The sequence below is a fragment of the Cotesia glomerata genome, linkage group LG1 (genome assembly GCF_020080835.1).
Source record: "Cotesia glomerata isolate CgM1 linkage group LG1, MPM_Cglom_v2.3, whole genome shotgun sequence".
NCBI classification, from domain to species: Eukaryota; Metazoa; Arthropoda; class Insecta; order Hymenoptera; family Braconidae; genus Cotesia; species Cotesia glomerata.
In genome coordinates this window covers 28965372-28985683 of record NC_058158.1, presented here as the reverse complement: position 1 = coordinate 28985683, position 20312 = coordinate 28965372, and the positions used below count along the sequence as shown (strand labels likewise).

Below are 20312 nucleotides of genomic sequence, written 5' to 3'. Positions count from 1 at the left end.
AACCAAATTTTGACTATTTCCATCTGCGTCTAGTAAAGATTAATAAAAGAAAATACACAGAAAAAAAAATTATCTTAAATCAAGAAAATAATTTTGAAAAATTTTATTATCTTGATTTAAGTAGAAAAATTTTTAAACTAAGAAATTTTACTTAATTCAAGAATTCTTCGTCCTGATTTAAGACAATAAAACTCTTCAAAATTATTCTCTTGGTTCAAGAATTTTTTTCTTGATTTAAGTTAATTTTTTTTTCAGTGTACATTTAAAATTATTAATATTATATTCCAAGAACGGAAAAGATATTTATAAATATGTCGAACTTACTTTGTAAATTAATTTCGCAATTTTTAGACATTTTGTCAACACGTAAACAGAAAATGTAAATTTAAACCTACACATAATTTATCATCGTATTGGTCAATACTTTTTTAAACTACTACTTTTTCGTCTGCGTTCATTCGATCAATATTCAATATTTTGCATAAAAGTTTTTTACTCAAGATTTAGATTAAATTCTGCGGACGAAAACGTCAATCGTACTGAAAAACTTATAGACAAAAATTGGGACAAGTGAATAAATTTCTTTTTAAAAGATTTATTAAATTCATTCATTCATTACATTGTCATTATTTATCTTATATTATGCGTTAAATATTCTTAATTAAGTAACAATATTTAATAAAGCCTATTAATAATAAATATAATTTGTATTGATTATCATAATACTTGAAAAAAAAAAAAAATACGTCAATAATTAACACTCATATAAGCTATTTTATTATTATTATTATTATTATTATTATTATTATTTGTATGAATAAATAATAAAAAATTTTTTGAAAAATATTATTATCATCGATGGTAAATTAGTAATAATATCGATCTTGAATAAATAAATAGATGATGGTATTTAGAGGACGGTATTATAAAATAAAATAAGATCACAATATGAGTGTTCATATACGCATCATATTCTTAATCAAAATGTGCTAAAAATGTAGCATGAAAAGAATACAATAATTATACAAAAATTATCAATATTTTATTACAAATTAAGCCGCCTTCTCATCATCATCATCGTCTTCTGTGTTTGTTTCTTCCTCAACCCGTACATCGTTCTCCACTGGTGTGTCCAATTCATTTACACTGTTGAAGCCTTCATGTTCTCCGTCGTAGGGCTGTTCGCTCAAATCATCGTGATCTGTCGATATACAAGCAGCTTCTTCTTCGATCTAAATTAAAAAATTTTGCATATTTTAGTTCTCAATGATAGATACAATATATCATAATTTATTTTAACTTATTGCGAATTATTTTGAACAATTGTTTAACATTAATTTAAAAATTTCGTCACATAAAATATGTATTATTGCCACATATAATTTTATATATAAAAAATGATGACATTTGTTGTGCAATTAGTATTGAGTAAAATCATCATATTTCTTGATCCGATACTTTAAAATAAATCTTAACTCAACGACTGGATTATTTAACTATAAATATCTTGACAGTCTGAATAATTATTAATGGCTTATGTAGGCAAAAATAATTTTTTCAAGAAATATAATTTCCATTTTATACAATATTGAAAATTATTAAATTACATAAAGTCAATAAAAAATTTTAAATTTCAAAATAATTAACAATTTGTGTTTTTTTCATTGAAAAATTGTAAATTTTTTAAAAATTTCAAGACTCCAGAATTGTTTAAAATAAATTTACTTTTTATCAGTTTTTTACTTTCTATGATTCTTATGAATAAAAAAGCATTTTTTTTTACAATCAAGTATTTAAGAACTTCTAATTTTAATCCATTAAGTTCACGTGAGTTCAATATATAAATTTTTTTTTGTAAAGAAATTTTAATAATAATCCCTGGCGGTTTCGGCGACACGGTGAAAGCACGGTCGATTGACGGTTGTTTCACGGTCGTTTCACTGTATAAAGTTCGTTCTTACCGAGCGATCTGTCAATCAGCATCGGATACCGTTGTGAACGATGTCTACTATAAATTTATTGAATATATACGGTGCATACGCAAGTGAATCTACGATGTTATGACCGACGCTGTACGCTCAATATACTGTCGAAATACGGTGATTTTACGCTACTGTCACGGACAATAAAATAAAACAAAATACTTCGGACAGCCTAGTTCGGGACTCGAACCCGGTTCATCTAGTTGCGCGCCCGAGACTCTACCAGTTAGGCTATCTGAGACACTTTCATTGGCGGATGACAGAGTCATCTACATAGCTGACCCCAATGTAGACATCATCACAGCCAAACTGCAAGACCGAGTTAATAAAATCAATGACCATTATTTGAGATGGAATTTGAAGATCAATGGGCTGAAAAGTGAAATAATCTTCTTCAGACGTCCCTGTAAACAAATAAAAGTGTCGCAATATAACAGGATAAAGGCGGCCAAGATCACAATAACTGATCATCTGGGTCAAAAAACTGATATACCAGTTAAAAAAATTGTAAAATACCTAGGCGTTACCTTTGACCATCTACTGCACATGAAAAACCATCATAAAGCACAACTTGAAAAAGCCAAAAAGGCAATAAAAATTAACTCCAGAATATTTTATAACAGAAACCTGTCTTCCAAAGCAAAACTCATTTGCTATCAGTTATTGATCCGCCCATTGATCACCTACGCTGCACCTATACTCTGGAACATGAATCACACGGTCATGGAAAAGTACAGGAGATTGGAGAGATCAGCGATACGTTCCAGTATTGGCATGTATCGTAAACCTGAGACAGACTATCGGGAAAGATTAAGTAATAAGAAGATTTACCAAGAAGCTAATATCACTAGAATAGACTGTTTCTACCTCAAATTAGGCAGGAACTACTAAGCTAACTATAGAAGCATTGACAATCCCTCAATGGATGACTTAATCTGCCCCGATGATAACATCTGTCTTAATGCTTGTACATCTGGCTACGTCACTCCAGAGATGTTCACTTTCTGTGATGATCGCAGAGGCCTACTACAAGATGAAAATAACCTTCCAATCATCTACCATGCGAGACGACATTGCTTCAATAAAAAGCTAACAACCGAACTTTTTTAAGGCTCAAATAGGATGTTCTCGACATCACTGCTAAAAGTGGACCTCTGCGACACACACCGTCTTAATAAAAATTACTGGTGGCTCCAGACAGATGCGGCATACTTAGATGAGATCAGGAGATGAACAATTTGGGACAATTAAATTAGACTACAACTCAAGATGACCCCCAGGGGCTTTTTTAACTTCCCGCTAAGAAAATCGAAGATTTTCAAAAATCGAGAAGTTATTGTTTTCACCCCGTTTTGCAAAAATCGAGTTTTCATCAGATCTCGACGTTTTAAGATCACAGGAAGCTTCCCTGACTATCTCCGCGAGGTTGTCACGGTGTGTGTGTGTGTGTGTGTGTGTGTGTGAAAGTATGTGAACCGCTTATAACTTTTGAACGGCTTGACCGATTTCATCGCGGTTGGTGCCATTCGAAAGGGCTTGACCAAACTTAGATTTTGAAAACTATTTAAACCGATTCAGATCAATAGATTTTGAGAAATCTTCAAAAAACTGAAAAAAAAAATTTTTTCAAATGTGGTTTTTTTGGAATAACTTTTAAACGGCTTGATGGTTCAATTCCAAAAACTAATCAGCTCTTACCCTCAAAAAACCACGTCGATCGCAACCAGTCCGGTCAAAATCGGTTGATTCGTTCGAGAGATATCGTGAACGAAAGAAAACCGAAAAAAGTGTTTTTTCGGAATAACTCCGAAATTCCTAGCTCGATCAATTCAAAATTTGATACTGAAATCAGTAGATATCTGACAGTTTTTTTTTTCTATTAAAAATCAATAAAAAAAACATTTTTAAAAAAATTTGCACGTGTAATTTTTTTAAATTTCTGGCTGTGGAATTATTTAATTAAAATTATTTCATAATAATTTAATTATTAAAAAAATCCAAAAAATTGATAGATATCTGTTAATTTCACTATCATCAATAATATTGTATTATATTTATATTGTATAGCTAATGATACTGATAAATTTATTGGTTAACAAATATATTAATATTTCACCATTAATTAATAAAATACTAAGTGGGATATAATCTACCTAATGCTTGATAATGTTGTCAATACTCTTAGTTAAAGAATGTTGTTGCTTTGTTATAAGAAATGATTCTATATTGTGAGAAATATGATGTCCACAAGACTGTTGAATACATGTGCCATTCTGATTAACTCACACTGATAGAAAAACAGTCTTGATTCAAGAAACTTTTTTTGTTCAAAACTTGAACTCTTGAAACTAGATATAGATATATTTCTTTCAAGAATTTTTGTCTCTTGGTTCAAGATAGGCAATAACATTGATTCAAGATGTTACCGACTTGTGTTAAGAATGGCTTTTTTTTGAGTCATTAATTTACTTATTTCCAAGAAATAATTTTTTTTTGGTATAACAATTAAAGACTATTTAGTTTTTGAAATATACTTTGATGAATTATTTTAAGTTTTTTAAACGATAATGTTATTTTGATTGAAAAACTTAAATGTATCGATTGAAGATAATGTAGCTCTTAAGCCAAGAAAATCTAAATCAAGACAAGAAATTCTTAAAGCAAAATAATCACCTGTCTTCCAAAATAAATTCTTAGATCAAGAAAATATCTCTTGAGTCAACATAAATTTTCTATCAGAGCATGTATCTTTTTGAAACCCTGTTATTGGCCATTAGACTGTTGGGTTGTGTATAAGGAAAATAAATAAATAAATAATAATAAAAGTATTTACGTGAGTATCATCATCAGCATCTGGACTGTCCGGTCTTTCCTCATGATCATGTGAGTTAACATCGTCATGACAATGGCACTCATCTACACTCGATTCAGCAGCTACAGCATCATCTGCTGCCCCAAGATCAACTTCTGACACCAATTTTTCTTCACGCTCTTGTCTCTTACGAGCTTCTTCAGCAGCTTTCTCGATAGCATAACGCTCTTCTTCCTCGAGTGCTAGAATAGCCTCTTCTTTGGCAGCCCGTCTATGATAATAATGATAATATAAATAAATATTCTTTCCCAATAAAATTTAAGTATTTATAAAATTAAATACCTTTGTTCTTCAGCAATTTTCACATCTCGAATACGTTCAGCTTCAAGTCTCGCTTCCTCAGCTTGTCTTTCGCCCTCCAGACGTTCCTGTTCCTCGATTTCTCTGAGCCGTGCCTGACGTTTCTCTTCCTCCAATCGCGCCCGCTCCTCAATTTCCGCTTTCCATCTTTCTTCGGCCAACCTAAATAGCATCAAAGCACATACAGGTTTACGAAAAACGGAGGCCGTCGAAGAGTCCAGGTATTGGTTACCTGGCCTCCTCGGCTTGCCTCCTTTTCTCCTCCTCAGCTTGCCTTTCAAGTTCCTCCACTTGCCTTCTTAATTCCTCGTCATCGAGTTTACGTTGCAGCACTAAAAAAAAATATACAAAAAATAATATCATGCTGATTACGTGGTTCTTTCCGCTGTCATGCATCAGATTCACTCAAAGGTCTCTCGTCATTTAATATTTATCTTTCAGTATTTATTTTCTTTTCGGTAGCGTCATTTTTAAGTGAAATTAATGGAAGAAATGATAATTTTATAACATTAAAGATATATCACATAAAATACTTTTAACGTGCAACATTCAGTATGTACGTAGATACTAATCGTGACATGACTATTGAGATGACTACTAATATAAGGACAGATAAATAGTGATATGATAAAATATAAGAATATAATATAGATTAGAGAAGAGAAGAAAATAGCAGAGAAGAGTACATTGTAATAATTAGCGTCGGTTTACTGTCTGAGGGTACACTTTTCAAGAAGTCGTAGAAGCCCGAGTTTACGAGACATACCCTCATCGTCTCCTTGATTGTCATCTTGTTCGTCTTTTTCTGTGGGCAAGAAATCTGATTGCTCTGGAACTTCAGTCTGTTCTACTGGAACACCTTCATCGTTTTCTAACGGAGGCATTTGTTCTGTACTTTCTTCAACAATTACAACATCTTTATCTATCAATTCTACTTCATTTTCTGCCGGCTCAGGTTCTGGTTGAATCACTTGTTCCGGTTCAATTTCAGCCTCAACCAATTGTCCTTGTATTACTTCTGGTTCTGGTTGAGATTCTACTTGAGGTTCTGGTTCTGGTTCTGGTTCCGCAACTGTAGGTTCTGGTTCTGCGACAGCAGGTTCTGGTTCTGCCTCAGCTAGTACAGGTTCAGGTTCTGTTTCAGCTATTACCGGTTCTACTTTAACTGGTTCAGGTTCTGATTCTGGTTCAGTGTTTACTACAGGTTTTGATTTAGCTATTTTCCGCTTTGATTTAGTTTTAACTTCGACAATTGGTTCCGGTTCTGGCACTACCTCTGGTTCTGGTTCAGAAGCCACAATTGGTTCAGGTTCTGGCTCTGGCTCTGGTTCTGGTTCAGGCTCACGAACAAACTTTGAAACTGGTTTCGGTTCAGGAGCCCATTTAGGTTCCGATTGATATACACTTGCTAAATCTGGCTTAGAAATAGGTTCTGGATCTGGTGATGCTGAGGATAAACATGACAATGATTGTTTAATGAATGACATAATGACATGATTGTAGCCAGGATTTTTTTCTTAAATTCAAAATAACAATTAATGATTAATGGTGTTAAATTTTTGATATTGAGGCGAAAATATTGATTGTATAATAAATTTTTTCTGATAAAAGTTGTTCAACATTTAATTTTCTAAAAAAAATCTCTTATAATTTTTTGGCAGGAAGAATAAATAAGAAAGCCGTAATTTAAAAATGGAGATTTTTATAATTAGCAAAAATTTGAATCATTCATTAGGAATCTTAATTTTGGAATTACGGTAAAAATATTAGTCGCATAAAAAAATCATACGAGACATTTTATGGGATCAATATTTTTGTTGTAAGATCTAAAATTTAAACCATTAATTTTGAAATTTTGGCAAAAATCTTGACCTTAGATATGATATTTAATTAATATTCATGAAATATGGCTGTTATTTACCTTTTCTGGGCGAATAAACTCGATCTTCAGCCAATGCACGTGCTAAAATTATTTTGTTATTGTTTTGGTTAATAAAAGTATGACTTTGGATCATGATATAACATTATTTATATTTTTCGTACAACACAACACCGATACTAACCCTTTCTCAGCTCTCTTTCAGTGAGCGGAGCGTCGGGATCTAAGGAATACACATAATAGACATTTAATACAAAGTTAGTTACTTAGTTACCAGACAAATTTCTACCATTATCACATCGTGCATCAAGCAAAGTACTGCTAAGCTTCGCTAATTATCATAGTCATTAGTCACTACTTAGCTCTGTTAATAATGAAGATAGAAAGTTTCTGTTAGTTCTAGTAGAATTTATTTATTAGCGGTGTTCGTGTTGTTTTCATTTAAATAATTTATGTGATATAAATAAATAATGTTTGCCTGATGTTAAAAATTCAAAAGCACATTCCAGCGCTTATCTACAAACAAAAGCTTACCTCATAAACAAAAACTACCACTCTCAGCTGGGGGTCAATTACTTTACATACCAATACGCAAACTATTCGTTAAGCAGTATGTTTAAAAAATTTATTTCTTCAAAATTTTTCTACTTTTATTTTAGAGTTTTAATTCTGCTTTCTAATTTTCAACAATTTTAATACAATTTTACTTTTAGCTATTATATTAATTCACTTCGTTATTGTTATTATTAATATATTTATTTTGCTTCAACTTAACTGACATCAAGTAGAAGAAAAAATTATAAACTTTTTTTAAGCTATAAATAAATTAAATATATTTTTTTATTACTTTACATTCATAAAGACTCTTTAAATGTTATATAAATTAATTAAATTATGAAGTTTTAATCAGTTTTGAGATGAAAAAAACGACTTTCAAACAGTGAAAATGACGTACTAATTAAATAAAATTTTTAGCAACAATAAGAAAACTTAAAAATCGATTCTACGCGGATCCATTTTTTACTTAAATTAACGGCAGTTAAATTTGTTCCATGATTTGTTTTTCTTCTTAGTACTTTTTTCAAGAAGAAAAGTTTTGAGAAACCCATTTACCCTCGACTTATCTCCCCTATTTCTTAAATATTTAACGACGTAAAATTCTTGCCGTCAATTACCCAAAAAAATTCAAAGAAATCTCTATGTGAATATAAATTTATAAAAAACTATTTAATTTATTCAGCTTTATTTAAATAATTATTATTCTGCTTTAAATTTGTTTTAATTAAATAAATAACACGTTACTCATTGTAATTGCAGTTACGTTAAAGTTCAAATATATAATCATAATCAGTAATGGAAGACATATTTTATTTTTTGATAAATTAAGAAAAAAAAGGTATTTAGGTTTGTAATATCACAAAATATGATAATAAATTATTCCTCGTCGAGTTCGGGTATTGCGTCTTGATCTTCTTCAGCCTGTTGTTTTTTCTTTTTTGTGGGGTCCTCATTAAGCTCTGGTACGCGGGTTCTCCATCCTTGGCCTGAAATATTCAACAAATCCCCAGGTTTCTCTGCACTTAATCAACAATCAGCGTTCTTTGTTGTTTTTTTATTTTTATTTTTATGTTCAGACTTTACTTGCTTTACTTGGATTTGTCTGCTATGGATCTTTGAAACCTGAGTCATAGTGTGACTTGTTTGCATGTTTTATTATTATATATTACTGAGCAAATAAATAATTATAAAAAAATATTCTCAGTAATAATGGTACCATCTTATAATAATAATAATAATAATAATAATAATAATAATAATAATAGTATTATAATTTTGTAAATAATAAAAAATAAATTAACACCAATTATTTAGATACTTTTTGTATACTTAAATTCGCTTATTGTTTATTTTCAATTTATCGATTGATACATGTTTAGATTTTTATTGTGCTTGTGTTTTGCATAGACAATTAACACACAAACAGTGAAAAAAAAATTAAAAACAAAAGTAAACAGTGACGACGATAGACAAGAAAAAAAATAGAAAAATAAAGACCACACGAGTGCACAAAACACAATAGAAAAAAAAAATTTATAAACAAACAAAAAAAAAAAAACAGTTATCAGAGGAAGGAGTTGTAAAAAAATATTAAAAAAAATCACATTCGTCACACACAACAGCGTCATATGGCCGCTTTTTACACTTTTTTTGCTTCTATTTATAAAAAAAATACTAAATAAAATAATATTGAATAAGTGATCGAGATGTGTCGAGTTATATTTTTAGTAAATTAAAATCGATGGCATATTATGACTAAGCATAACTTTTAAAAAAATTTATGGGTTACAGTTTTTTTTAGTGGAAAATTTATAATTTAATTTTTAGAAATATTGAAATTTTTTGCTTGAAATTTAAATTTTGTCTAAACCTCAAAATATTCAATAAAATTGACAAGAATTTTGTTTCTATCAAGAATTAAATTTTATATGAAATAATGTCATAACTTTTTTTTTATCTTTTAAATTTTAGACAAATCGTGAATTTAAAATTATTTTAAAAACAGTATTTTATCAAATTCAAATCCAAAGTAAGTCTAAAAGTGAGAAATCAATATTTGGCGTTTGAAAATAAATCATTCACACTTTTTTACGTCTAAGAAAGTTCAAAAGTATAAATAGTTAAATACCGACAAAAAAAATTTTCAAAATAACTCGGTCGTTGCCATCGATCTAATTCATAAAAACAATATGATACTTAATTTTCGTTGTATTGTTTACTTTGATACATGTATTAAAAATAGTATTGACGTGACGTCTGTTTAAATCGCGTGTCAGTTTACTGCACTTATTGTCAGTGACGTAGTCGTTTTGAAAAGTACTCACAAGCACTGGCCGCAGCCTGACGATTCTTTGCGTAGTAACTGAGGAGATTTACGTCACTTTGAACGTCAGCTGGACGCAAATCGGTAACTTTGTAGTAAGGCCTCCTACGTGAATGGGGTTTACCTCCGGTGTAAGAAACAGATGCTAAATGCCCACTGCCGAATTGACGGTGTTCCGATGACTCATACCAGTTAGCTGGCTCATCATCTTTTTTAGCGTTTTTACGCGCTGTCAATACTCGTCTTACGTAATCATCGCTGCGCATACGTTCTGGTGTTATTGTCTCTGCGAAATCACTGTATAAAATTTTTAATAAGTGTTTATTCGATTTTCGATGGAATTATTAATGTATTTTTAACTTTCTTCAGAAAAAAGTAGTAAGTTCTGGGAATAATCAGCCAGAAACATTTTTGTTTTTTGTTCATGGGTGATTCTCTGTAAGGATGTCTTAAATCTGTACAAAATTGTCCGACCAAATTATTTTTGATTTTATTAGAAAAAAAATTAACAAGGGCTACAAAACTATCAGCTTAATCATAATAAATAAACAGCCGAATTAATTTTTGCTTTTTCGATATTTGTGTATCTTTTGCCATATAACATGACAGGGGACTGCTTGCCAGGGGACTGTTTTTTTTTTTTATCAAATTGAGAAAAATCAAGCAAACTATTTCAATGCATTTAACTTTTCAAGTTCTCAATGAATGTTTACATTAATTAGAATAATATTAAGACTTATGGATCCAATTTTATGGATAAATTATAAATAGAAATAGCTGCCAGGGGACTGAGTTTTAAAGTAGCCCAGACACATATTTCCAGCACAAACGGTGCTTTGACACTAAATAAAATGGCGATAAAGCCCCAACAGCCCTATGGTTATTAACTCAAGGCTAGTTAGATCCTTATAAATCTTACAAAAGGTAAAATAACACGCTGGATTTTTTTTTTGGCTTTGAACTTCTGGCAGGAGACTGATCTTAAAATGCCTGGGACAAACTTTAGTTTAATGAATTTAATGAAACAGATTAATTTTCGGTACTTTTTATTAAAGAAGATTGTTAGTTAACTAATTAAGTTTATAAACATTATGGACCAAATTATATATTATTGACGAATAACAAAATTTAATCTTAAAATTTTAATTTTGGGAATGGGACAGCCCAGGGGACTATAATTTCGGTGGTTTACGAATTTATAGCAAAAAAACCAAAATTTATTTCATTTTAGTTTTCAATGCTCCAAATAGAAATGTTTTTTTACTTTCGTAATAAATTTTTTTTAGTAACAAAATAACAATTTTTCTAATAAAAAAATGCCTGGGACAACAAAAAACATCCTTACAGAGAATCACTCTCATAGAAAATTAATTCAAATTATAAATCACAAACTACAAGGAGTAAATAATAAGATTTACCGCATAAAAGAAATGGAAAACATAATTGAGGATAATAAGGTTACCTAGATACTGGTCGTGGTACAAAAACATGAATGCGACGAAGTAATGAATCAGCTCTAGCACGAATTTCTCGAGTCTCGTCGTCAAACATCTATAGAAATATCAATAATTTATAAAACAACAAGTATTTTATCAACAAAAAAAAATAATAATAATAAAATGTTTAAAGAACAACTTAAGTAAAATCTTGTTTACATATTTCTAAACATTAATCATCAACATGAAGTCCTTAATTTAAATATAGAGTTATTATTTATATTAAATTAATTCACTTTTTAATAATAACATTGACTCGGATTTAAATTAAATTGAGTTAAATTTATCCTCCCACGATATGAATCAGCTGACGCATTTCCGCTCGCTTAATCATATTTATTTATTTTATTTTATTTCATTGAATTGAAATGTAATGTAAAAAAAAAAATAAAATTTCACCGTTAATTTGAGTTAATAGAATGTAACTATTCATAAACTTACAATATTGTCCCTGGAGTTGAGGTACTTGGACACATAAGAGGTACTAGAAGGTCGTGTTTGATTACGTATCCTCTGCAATTCCGCAGCAATAACACTGGGTCTTACTCGCGAATAAATTCGTATTGGCGCGGGTACAGTGTATGCATGAAAAATAACTGGATAAGGTGTATGGATAACACTGACGAGCTTCTTGTGTGCAATGTAAGGCAGATGGTGAGGTAATTTATTCACCTGTATTTCATAACGTTTCCAATATTCACAACCTATTTTTTTTATTTATATTTATATATTTTCCGATGTGAATTATTGCATGATCAGGCTGTTTGCTATTTTATTGCGAAGCGACGTGTTTGCATGATTTATTAAATGCCGCTTTCCAAGTGTCAAATACCTCAATATTAGTCTTATCATTCAGATTTATATGAAAATTAGTCACTAATACTATTTATTGATTGTTGGGACTACTGTCTTTTAAAAAGTTGAAAATAATTTTATTTCATTCATATCTAGGCTTCTTCTAATTTTATTCTTAATGACATACATTGTACATAAAAATTTGCTGAAAACTGGTATAAAAATTAAAAAATAATTTTTTGAACAAAAAAATTTAAACAATTTTCAATATTTATTGAATTGTTGAAGTTATAGACAGTTTAAAATTAAATTAAGAAAATTTTGGGATTAAATAATCACATTACAATTTATTTTAGTGATATTTGTACACTAATAGAAGGATTTCTTAGTATTTAAAAAGATTTTTTTGTATTTAAGAAATCATTTCTTAGTATTAAAGAAATATTTCTTAAATACTAAGAAATCTTCTTAAATGCTAAGAAATGCTTCCATCAATGTACAGAGAAATAATTATTCCGACAAAAAAAAATTTATGATAAGCTGACGTGAATTAATAAAATAAAGTTTTATATTTCATTTTTTTCTCTTCGTATAAAATTATACATTCAAACAATAAATATCTCTGGAGATATTTGTGTATTTAAAAAAATTTTTTTTTAAAAGTATTGTAAGTTATTTCAACTTCATTTGCCAAGATTTAAATATTACATACTTCATTCTACTTGTAGGCAACACTTGAGTCTTATTAATGATTGTATACTTATTTATTTTTGAATATGAAGGAAGTAAATTTATTTTTATAGTTATTTTTACTCAAATAAATTTTTCTACTTCAAAATTTTCTACTGCACTGATAGAAGGATTTGTTTATAGTTAAAAATATTTTTTAGTATTTAACAAATCATTTATTAGAGATCACTTTTTAATCCTCAACAAATATTTCTTAGTATATTTAAAAAGATTTATTAATATTTAATAAATTAATATCAGGTTGATTAAATACAAACAAATCATTTTAAATATTAAGAAATATTTGTTTAATACTACAAAGTGGTCTTTAATAAATGATTTGTTAAATATTAAAAAATATTTTTAACTATAAACAAATCTTTCTATCAGTGTGATAAATAAAAATTAATGTACATCTTTAACCAATCAAAACTAAGCGTGAGCATTCATGCATCGATTGCTGAAATTAATTTAAAAACAACTACTTATAATTGAGCTTACAGCAAAATTCTATTTATTTAAAAAATTCACAAAACAAGACAGTAGTCACCTAAAAATGTATCTTAAATGAATAATGGTATGATTGTTGTTAATTATTCGAATTATTTTTATTTTATGATAATGAGTATTACGAGCGAAAAAGCGTCATCAATTACAATCCTTCTAATTATTTTTAACCCTTTCAATTTTTTTTTATCTAATATTAACTTAAATATAATACAAATCTAAAAACTTATAAATGAAAAATTCTTTTATATAAAATAAAAATGTATATCCTTGTAAATATGAAAGAGTTAACGTCAATAACTGACCTGCTGCTGTTGAAGAGGCGGTAGTGGTCTGATTATTGCACCAGGGTTCTGTTCAATATAAGCCATGATATTTGTCGAAGTATATATAAATGGTTTAGTCCATATTGTATCATATAGGTGTTTAAGTAATCCATAAGCAGAAAGGAGGAGATAAGCAGCAGTTGCAGAAGCACCAGCAAAAATTAAAATTAAAAAAGCATTATAATCATAAACAAATTCAAATACTATTATTTTATTTTTAACTTTCATAAAATTACACCCTCCAATAAAAATTCATTATAATTTTTTTTGACATCTAATCCTTTAAAAAGTCCGAAATTTTGAAATTAAAATATATTTATTGTCAATGGCCAATTTCGTTGTGTGTCTATAAATATTAATTAAATCATTATTAATGTCATTAAATTTGTAATTAATATTTTAGTAAAAAACAAAATAATTACTTAAAAAAAAGCATGCAAAATATTACCGGCAGGATTTTATGAATGATAATAATAGTACATATTTATTTTTAATGTAACATATGATGTTTATTTATTAATTGAAAATATAATTTTTATCATGATATATATTTATAATGTAAGAATATAATAAATTATTATTTAAATGTTAAGACACATTTTATAACAAGTGTATTTATGAGTAATATAATTTTAATGTATTCGAAAGCATTAAATACAATCTATAAATAGTCGACAAAGTAACATAGTGAATTGATCTAATATATATTGTTATTATTAATATTTATTATCATGATTAATTCACAATGTATGTAAAATAATATGTATATTTTTAAGCATGCTTTTAAACACGGTATGAGAAATGACGGTACGTTGTACCACCAGGCAAACGTCCAGATGTTGATGATTGGTATGATGAGTGATAACCTCCAGGTCCAGCACCAGATGATGATCTGGTGTTTCTCTCAGTAGAGTATGATCCATATGGGCCGCTTTCGCGTTTAATTGTTGTCTCTTGGGTTGAACGCTGAGGACGACCGTACGGATCTGACGAGGACGATGAATTGGTGTAACTGTAGCTGTACTGTTCTTCCGCTGATCTCACCCCAGTTGAAGGGTAGTCACGGACCACATAATGCCGCGGAGTCTGTACGGAGTTATACAATCACTATTCAAGGCCCTTTACCAACTTTTTTTTCTTTTTTTAAATATTATTTTTACTCTTTTTAGATTTTTATTAGTTGGGTTATTTTGGTTTTTGAGTTGCTGGTAATTACATGGAGAGAAATGTTATATAAATTATTCAACTATGAAATTAATTAATTAATTGCAAGTAAAATCAATTTAATATTTCAAAAAACTAAAAATATTTTTAGGTAATACAGTGGTTGTTATCAGGTTTTCTAAATTTCAATATAAAAAATATGATTGATTTTTTTTGTTATACAGAAAAAAAAATTTCTTGTGTCAAGAAAATATTAAAAAAGACCAAAAGTATTTTGGAACAATAACAAATTTTCTCAGCTCAAGAAAATTTGACTATGCTCAAAAAATTTTTAGTCTTCTTTAATATTTTCTGGTCCTAAGAAAATAAAACCTCTAGTCAACAACTTTTCCTTTTTAAGTACAGTAAAAAATCGATGATACATTTCTCTCCTTGTTATATAACTTAATAGGAGAACGGTCTTACAAAAATATAAATTCTTATATGGTCTCAGTTATTAAATAACAGCCTTTGCTGTATAGAATTGTTATTTTAACGAAACATAAAAGCAATAAAAAGCATTTAAGGCGTAAAAATGCAATGTGGATAAATAATAAATATGAGTTTTAGTTTAATACTGTAGACACACAACGTGCGGGCCGACTATGATGTGCATATAAATATAACAATATTTAAATATTTTTTTATTGTTATTTCGAAATTACATTATAAATTATATACTTAGAATTTCGTAAATAATTTTACAAGTATCACCTTGCCAAGAGACACGCAAGATTTACTTTCACACGCAAAGTGATAAATCTTAAACGTAACTTAGTGTCTCACTGGAATAGAATTCAGGTATTTAAATAATATTTTCTGTAAATGTTTTATGTAATAATTTTCGAGTTCTGTTTTTTTTTGTTGTTGTAGTGGTTTATTTACTCCTCAAAAAATACATTACCTCTACATAGTTTTTGTTTATTTTAATATTTACGTACGCGATATGAGATATTATAAGCTAACAAAAAATAGTTAGTTAATTTTTTTTATTTTCTCAAATCTAAAATATTAAAATTTTTCATGTCTCACTTATACTCAAAATAATGTATCATTTTTTATCTCTCCTCTTACACTACTAATAGAATAAATTCTTTCATAGCTTCTTTAGTTACTTTCAATCATTAAAAAAAAAAATCCTATTTAAAAAAATCCCGAGTTTCGACACCAAAAAGCGAGAAAAATGTCAAACACCCGATAATCGTTTTCGTAAATTTCGTTTTCATTAAAATAAATGAATTTAGAACCGATACCACGAAGGTCTTTGCAAGTTAATGAGAATTCGAGTATGACCACTGGCCGGAGCAATAGCGTGTCTTTTGGCGCCAGGTTGTCTTGCAAGAACCCCTTTCTCAAAAACGCATCCTTTAGCGGCTAATTCTGCAGCAACGTCTAATCCGACTTTCGAAACAGTACCGCCCTTGATCAATTGTCTTTTATGATCATCTTCGGAGGGATTTTTTCCACGTATTGACCCTTCTTTGTCCTTAATTGTCGCATACTGATAAAATTCTTTTTCCGGGTCTTGTTTTTTCCGTCCCCAGACTGTAAATGGCTCGGGAACGAGTGAAGGCCGTGGTACAAATGGAACCTTTTCCCATGGAAATAGTTCTCGTTTCTAAAAATATCCAAAGCCTTGCCGATTAGGCTTCTCTTCCATCTTTTCTACTACTTCTATGTCTATTTTATTTTTTTTACGATCATACGGCGTTCTATTTCCGCTAATCTTCAATCGATAATTATTTCATTGTATTTCACTTCCACACCCACCCTTTTAGCTAATAAAAAATAACAACTTCAGCTATTATAATTATTATTCTTGTCCAATTTACGCAAATTTAATTATTTAAGAGGAGAGATAATTTTTTATTTCAATAAATTTATCAATTTTGATAAATAAACTGACTATTTGATTTTTTAAATCATTATATTAAAGCAAATGTTGAATTTTAAATGGTATTTAGTATTCATGAATTTATAGGTAATAATTAAAATCAAATAAATGTCAAATAACTGTCAGAATTTTGCCGTTTCGTTGCCAACATCGTTTGTAGTGCACAACGCCCTTGTAAACAAGTTTCAAATCAATTTTATTTTACGACATTGGCCAACTTCCTTTGAATGACGATTTAGAAAACAATTGTTTTTTTATTTTGTTAAATTCATTGATCTACAGAGAAATAATAATAACATATTTTTCTCTTCATTTTTTATAGTTTTTTATTTATTTATTGTAATAACAAGGATTAAAAAAATAAAAAAAAAATACTTGAATACTTTTTTGCAATTATCAAAGAAGTATTAGCAAAAAATAATTTCAAAAAATTCAAACAGATATTCTTTTTAAAATTAAAGATTAAAAATAAAAAATTTATTACAATAACTATGAAAAAAAAAAAATTAATGCTTTGAATTATGCATAGTTAATATTTAGCGCTATTAAATATTTTAAAAGTATTTTTTCAAAATTTTTCGGATTATTTTCCTCCCACGTCCCTTACAGTCGTAAAAATATATATGTATATTTATTTATATAAGCTATATCTAAGTATATGGTACATATGATGGAGCTTGCGACGTATGAATTTCTACGACGAAGTGAAGCTCCGTCGAATAAGAGAAGCCAAGTGGGGGATTCACGGACGGTTGGTACGTCGCGAGACTAAATTAGGGCAGCGTAACGCAACACCGCGGTTTAAGTGTCTGACGTTTCTCTTAAGCTATTTGCAAAAGATATTGAAAGCTTTTCTCTCTTTACACACTACTGTTATTATTATTATCATTACAATCATCATAACAATTATAATAATAACAATCCAACTATTTTAACGGTTACATAATTTACAAATTTATAATTTTGCGTCAGCAGAGTGCTAAAAATTCTCTCACCCACTCATTTCATAGTCTTTTTTTTGGACGCGTAATTTTACTGAGACATTTTAATAAAAGTTGGAATAACTTTTTCGGTTATTTTCAAAAATCCATTGGGTCATCTAAGTTTAACATTTTGTGAGTCCCGGAAAATAGCTCTGTCTCAAAATAGTCGTAACTGATGACCCTACTGCCCTCTTATAGTTATTTATATAATGTTTCTTGATTTTTCTGTGACGCACATACGTTAATAATTTAAAAAAAAATCAAAAAAAAAAAATTTAATACATAAGAAAAAAAATCTAAATTTAAATTTACTTATACATAAATATACAACGACAATTAAATAATAGTAATTGAATTTAAAAATAAATAATGGATGATTGATTGGATCAGAGTTTATGCCAAGTGACAATGTTTAGTTATCCGGTATTGGCACGTGTGTGTTATATTGTCATTCGATAACAACTCCAGAGTGCCAAACACCAAGGATATTTTTTAAGTAATTACACAATGTGTATTTATTTATAATTATATTTTAGATTGTACGTCAAATTCGTCAATGAAAACTTAATAAAACACTTATAAGTGTTATCATATATGATAAAATTTATGTAATTAGTATATCATTATCACAATAAATTAAAAATAGTACAACCAAAATTAATGTTTTCGAACATTTAAATTAATTTACAAATGGACTGTAGTTTTGTTCCTTTAAATTCTGACCCATTGTGAGACACTAAGCACATTTTAATATGAAATATATTTCTGTATATATTTATATTCTTCTGTAATGGTCAGAGTAAAGTGTGGAAGATGAAACATTATTTTATCGATAGTTAATTGTTAAATAAATTAGTCGCATCTCGTATGGATAAAACATTGCTTTGATAATTTAATGACTGGTAATAGAGTCAACGTTTCGGATTTTTTTAACAATATTGTACAATGTGTAACAAGAACGCCTTACGATCTTTAGTAAGAAATATTTTAAATAAATAAATAAATATAAAAGCCCGTGCAAAGCGTTGTACATGCATTTTTACTGTCAATATAAATTTTTAATATCGACAATAAATTGTTAAAATCTAATAGACTAATACTCGAAACTTTGACTCCTTTTTTTCGGGTAAAAACTAATTTTTTAATTTTTTAAAAAATAAATTGTTGATTGGAGTTATAAATTTATGATAACTGTTTTTTTTGTGTTGGGATTTGCTTGAACGGCATGACAGGAATATATATAAAATATATATACATATATTTTTTATGGTTAATAGCGTTTGCAATGACATGTAATGTGTTATTTAAAATAATAATATAAATGCATTCGATGGTTGACAATGATGATTAATTAATAACAGTAATGATAATAATAATAATAATAATAATAATTAAATAAAATAAATAAAAAATTACTGACCGTCACGGTGTAGTGAGATGAAATCGGGCGTGTGTAGGGTCGTCGGGTTGTGTAGAAATCGCTTTCATAAACCATTTTCGGTAGTCGTTTGTTAAAGTTGAACAAAAAAAGAACTTAAACTTTTAAAAAAATGAATAAACAATTGGAAGAAACAAACTTTTTAAAATAAGTTTAAGAATAAAATCCGCAGATTGGCGATGCGGTCACGTTGATAGTTCGGACAGTTCTGTTTTAAGAACGCGGGAAGACTTGAGGATGTTTTAGAAGTTAAAACCCCTTCTTTTCCGTTAGTATTATAAAAGCCAATGTGACTGATCTCTCCCTCCCCTTAATTCTATTACATTTAAAATTTCATTGCGTCATATTAAACAACACACGTCTGATGAACGCATCTAAAGAAATAGAAATTGTGTTAAGGTTGTCCACATGACACTTGTTAGTTTATATTTTGGGGGTTTTTTTTTAAACAACTGATCATCCGCGGTCGTTTGATTTTTATTTTTTAACACCCGGGGACACCCATTCAATGAAACGTGACGTCGCAGGACTGAGAATATTTTTCATTGAAGGTCTTACTTATTTATAGCTTAAGTGCTCTCATCTGTGATATGATTAGTCTATATGATTATTTTTATTTTAATTATTAATATAAAATTTTTAGATGTGATAAATTTGTAAATGCATCGAATTTCATTTTTAATGGAAAATATTAAAGCTATTATTTTGAGAATTCGATTTACAGTTCGAGAAAAAACATTTGATTTATTTTCATTCGACAAAAATAAATGGTCCCGTTAATAATTTGAATATATTTATTGTTATAATAAATTTTATAATAAAAATTATTGTTAGTTATAAATAAATTTATTTATTTACATGAACTCGTTTCATATATTTACAGTTTTTAAAATATTAAATAAATTATACCCAAACTATGGTAAATATACAAAAGTGAATCATTTATTTTTTTATAAATTTAAACTTCTTAGTATGATACTGAAAATTTTTCATGGCTGACTTGCAAGGTTGCCATTTTCAACCTAAC

At 28.6% G+C, this 20312-nt stretch overlaps 1 protein-coding gene across 10 annotated transcripts; it reads right to left on the bottom strand.

The window, feature by feature from the left end:
- Positions 1-949: 949 nt before the first annotated feature.
- Positions 950-19538, bottom strand: LOC123258642 (uncharacterized abhydrolase domain-containing protein DDB_G0269086-like). Of its 10 annotated transcripts, XM_044720663.1 has the most exons (12): positions 19268-19534; positions 11852-12082; positions 11377-11465; positions 9916-10211; positions 7218-7256; positions 7076-7117; positions 6215-6601; positions 5921-6184; positions 5387-5486; positions 5137-5316; positions 4816-5065; positions 950-1232 (listed from the first exon to the last, which is right to left on the bottom strand). In XM_044720663.1, the coding sequence occupies exons 1-12, from the start codon at positions 19340-19342 to the stop codon at positions 1053-1055; spliced, it is 2133 nt and encodes a 710-aa protein (XP_044576598.1). In that variant the 5' UTR covers positions 19343-19534; the 3' UTR covers positions 950-1052. The 10 variants fall into 10 exon arrangements, with proteins under 10 accessions (XP_044576598.1, XP_044581188.1, XP_044575095.1 ...); XM_044725253.1 differs by lacking the exon at positions 11852-12082 and adding an exon at positions 13747-13794 and having other exon boundaries at positions 5921-6601; positions 19268-19538; XM_044719160.1 differs by having other exon boundaries at positions 5921-6601.
- Between the last annotated feature and the right edge of the window lie 774 nt (positions 19539-20312).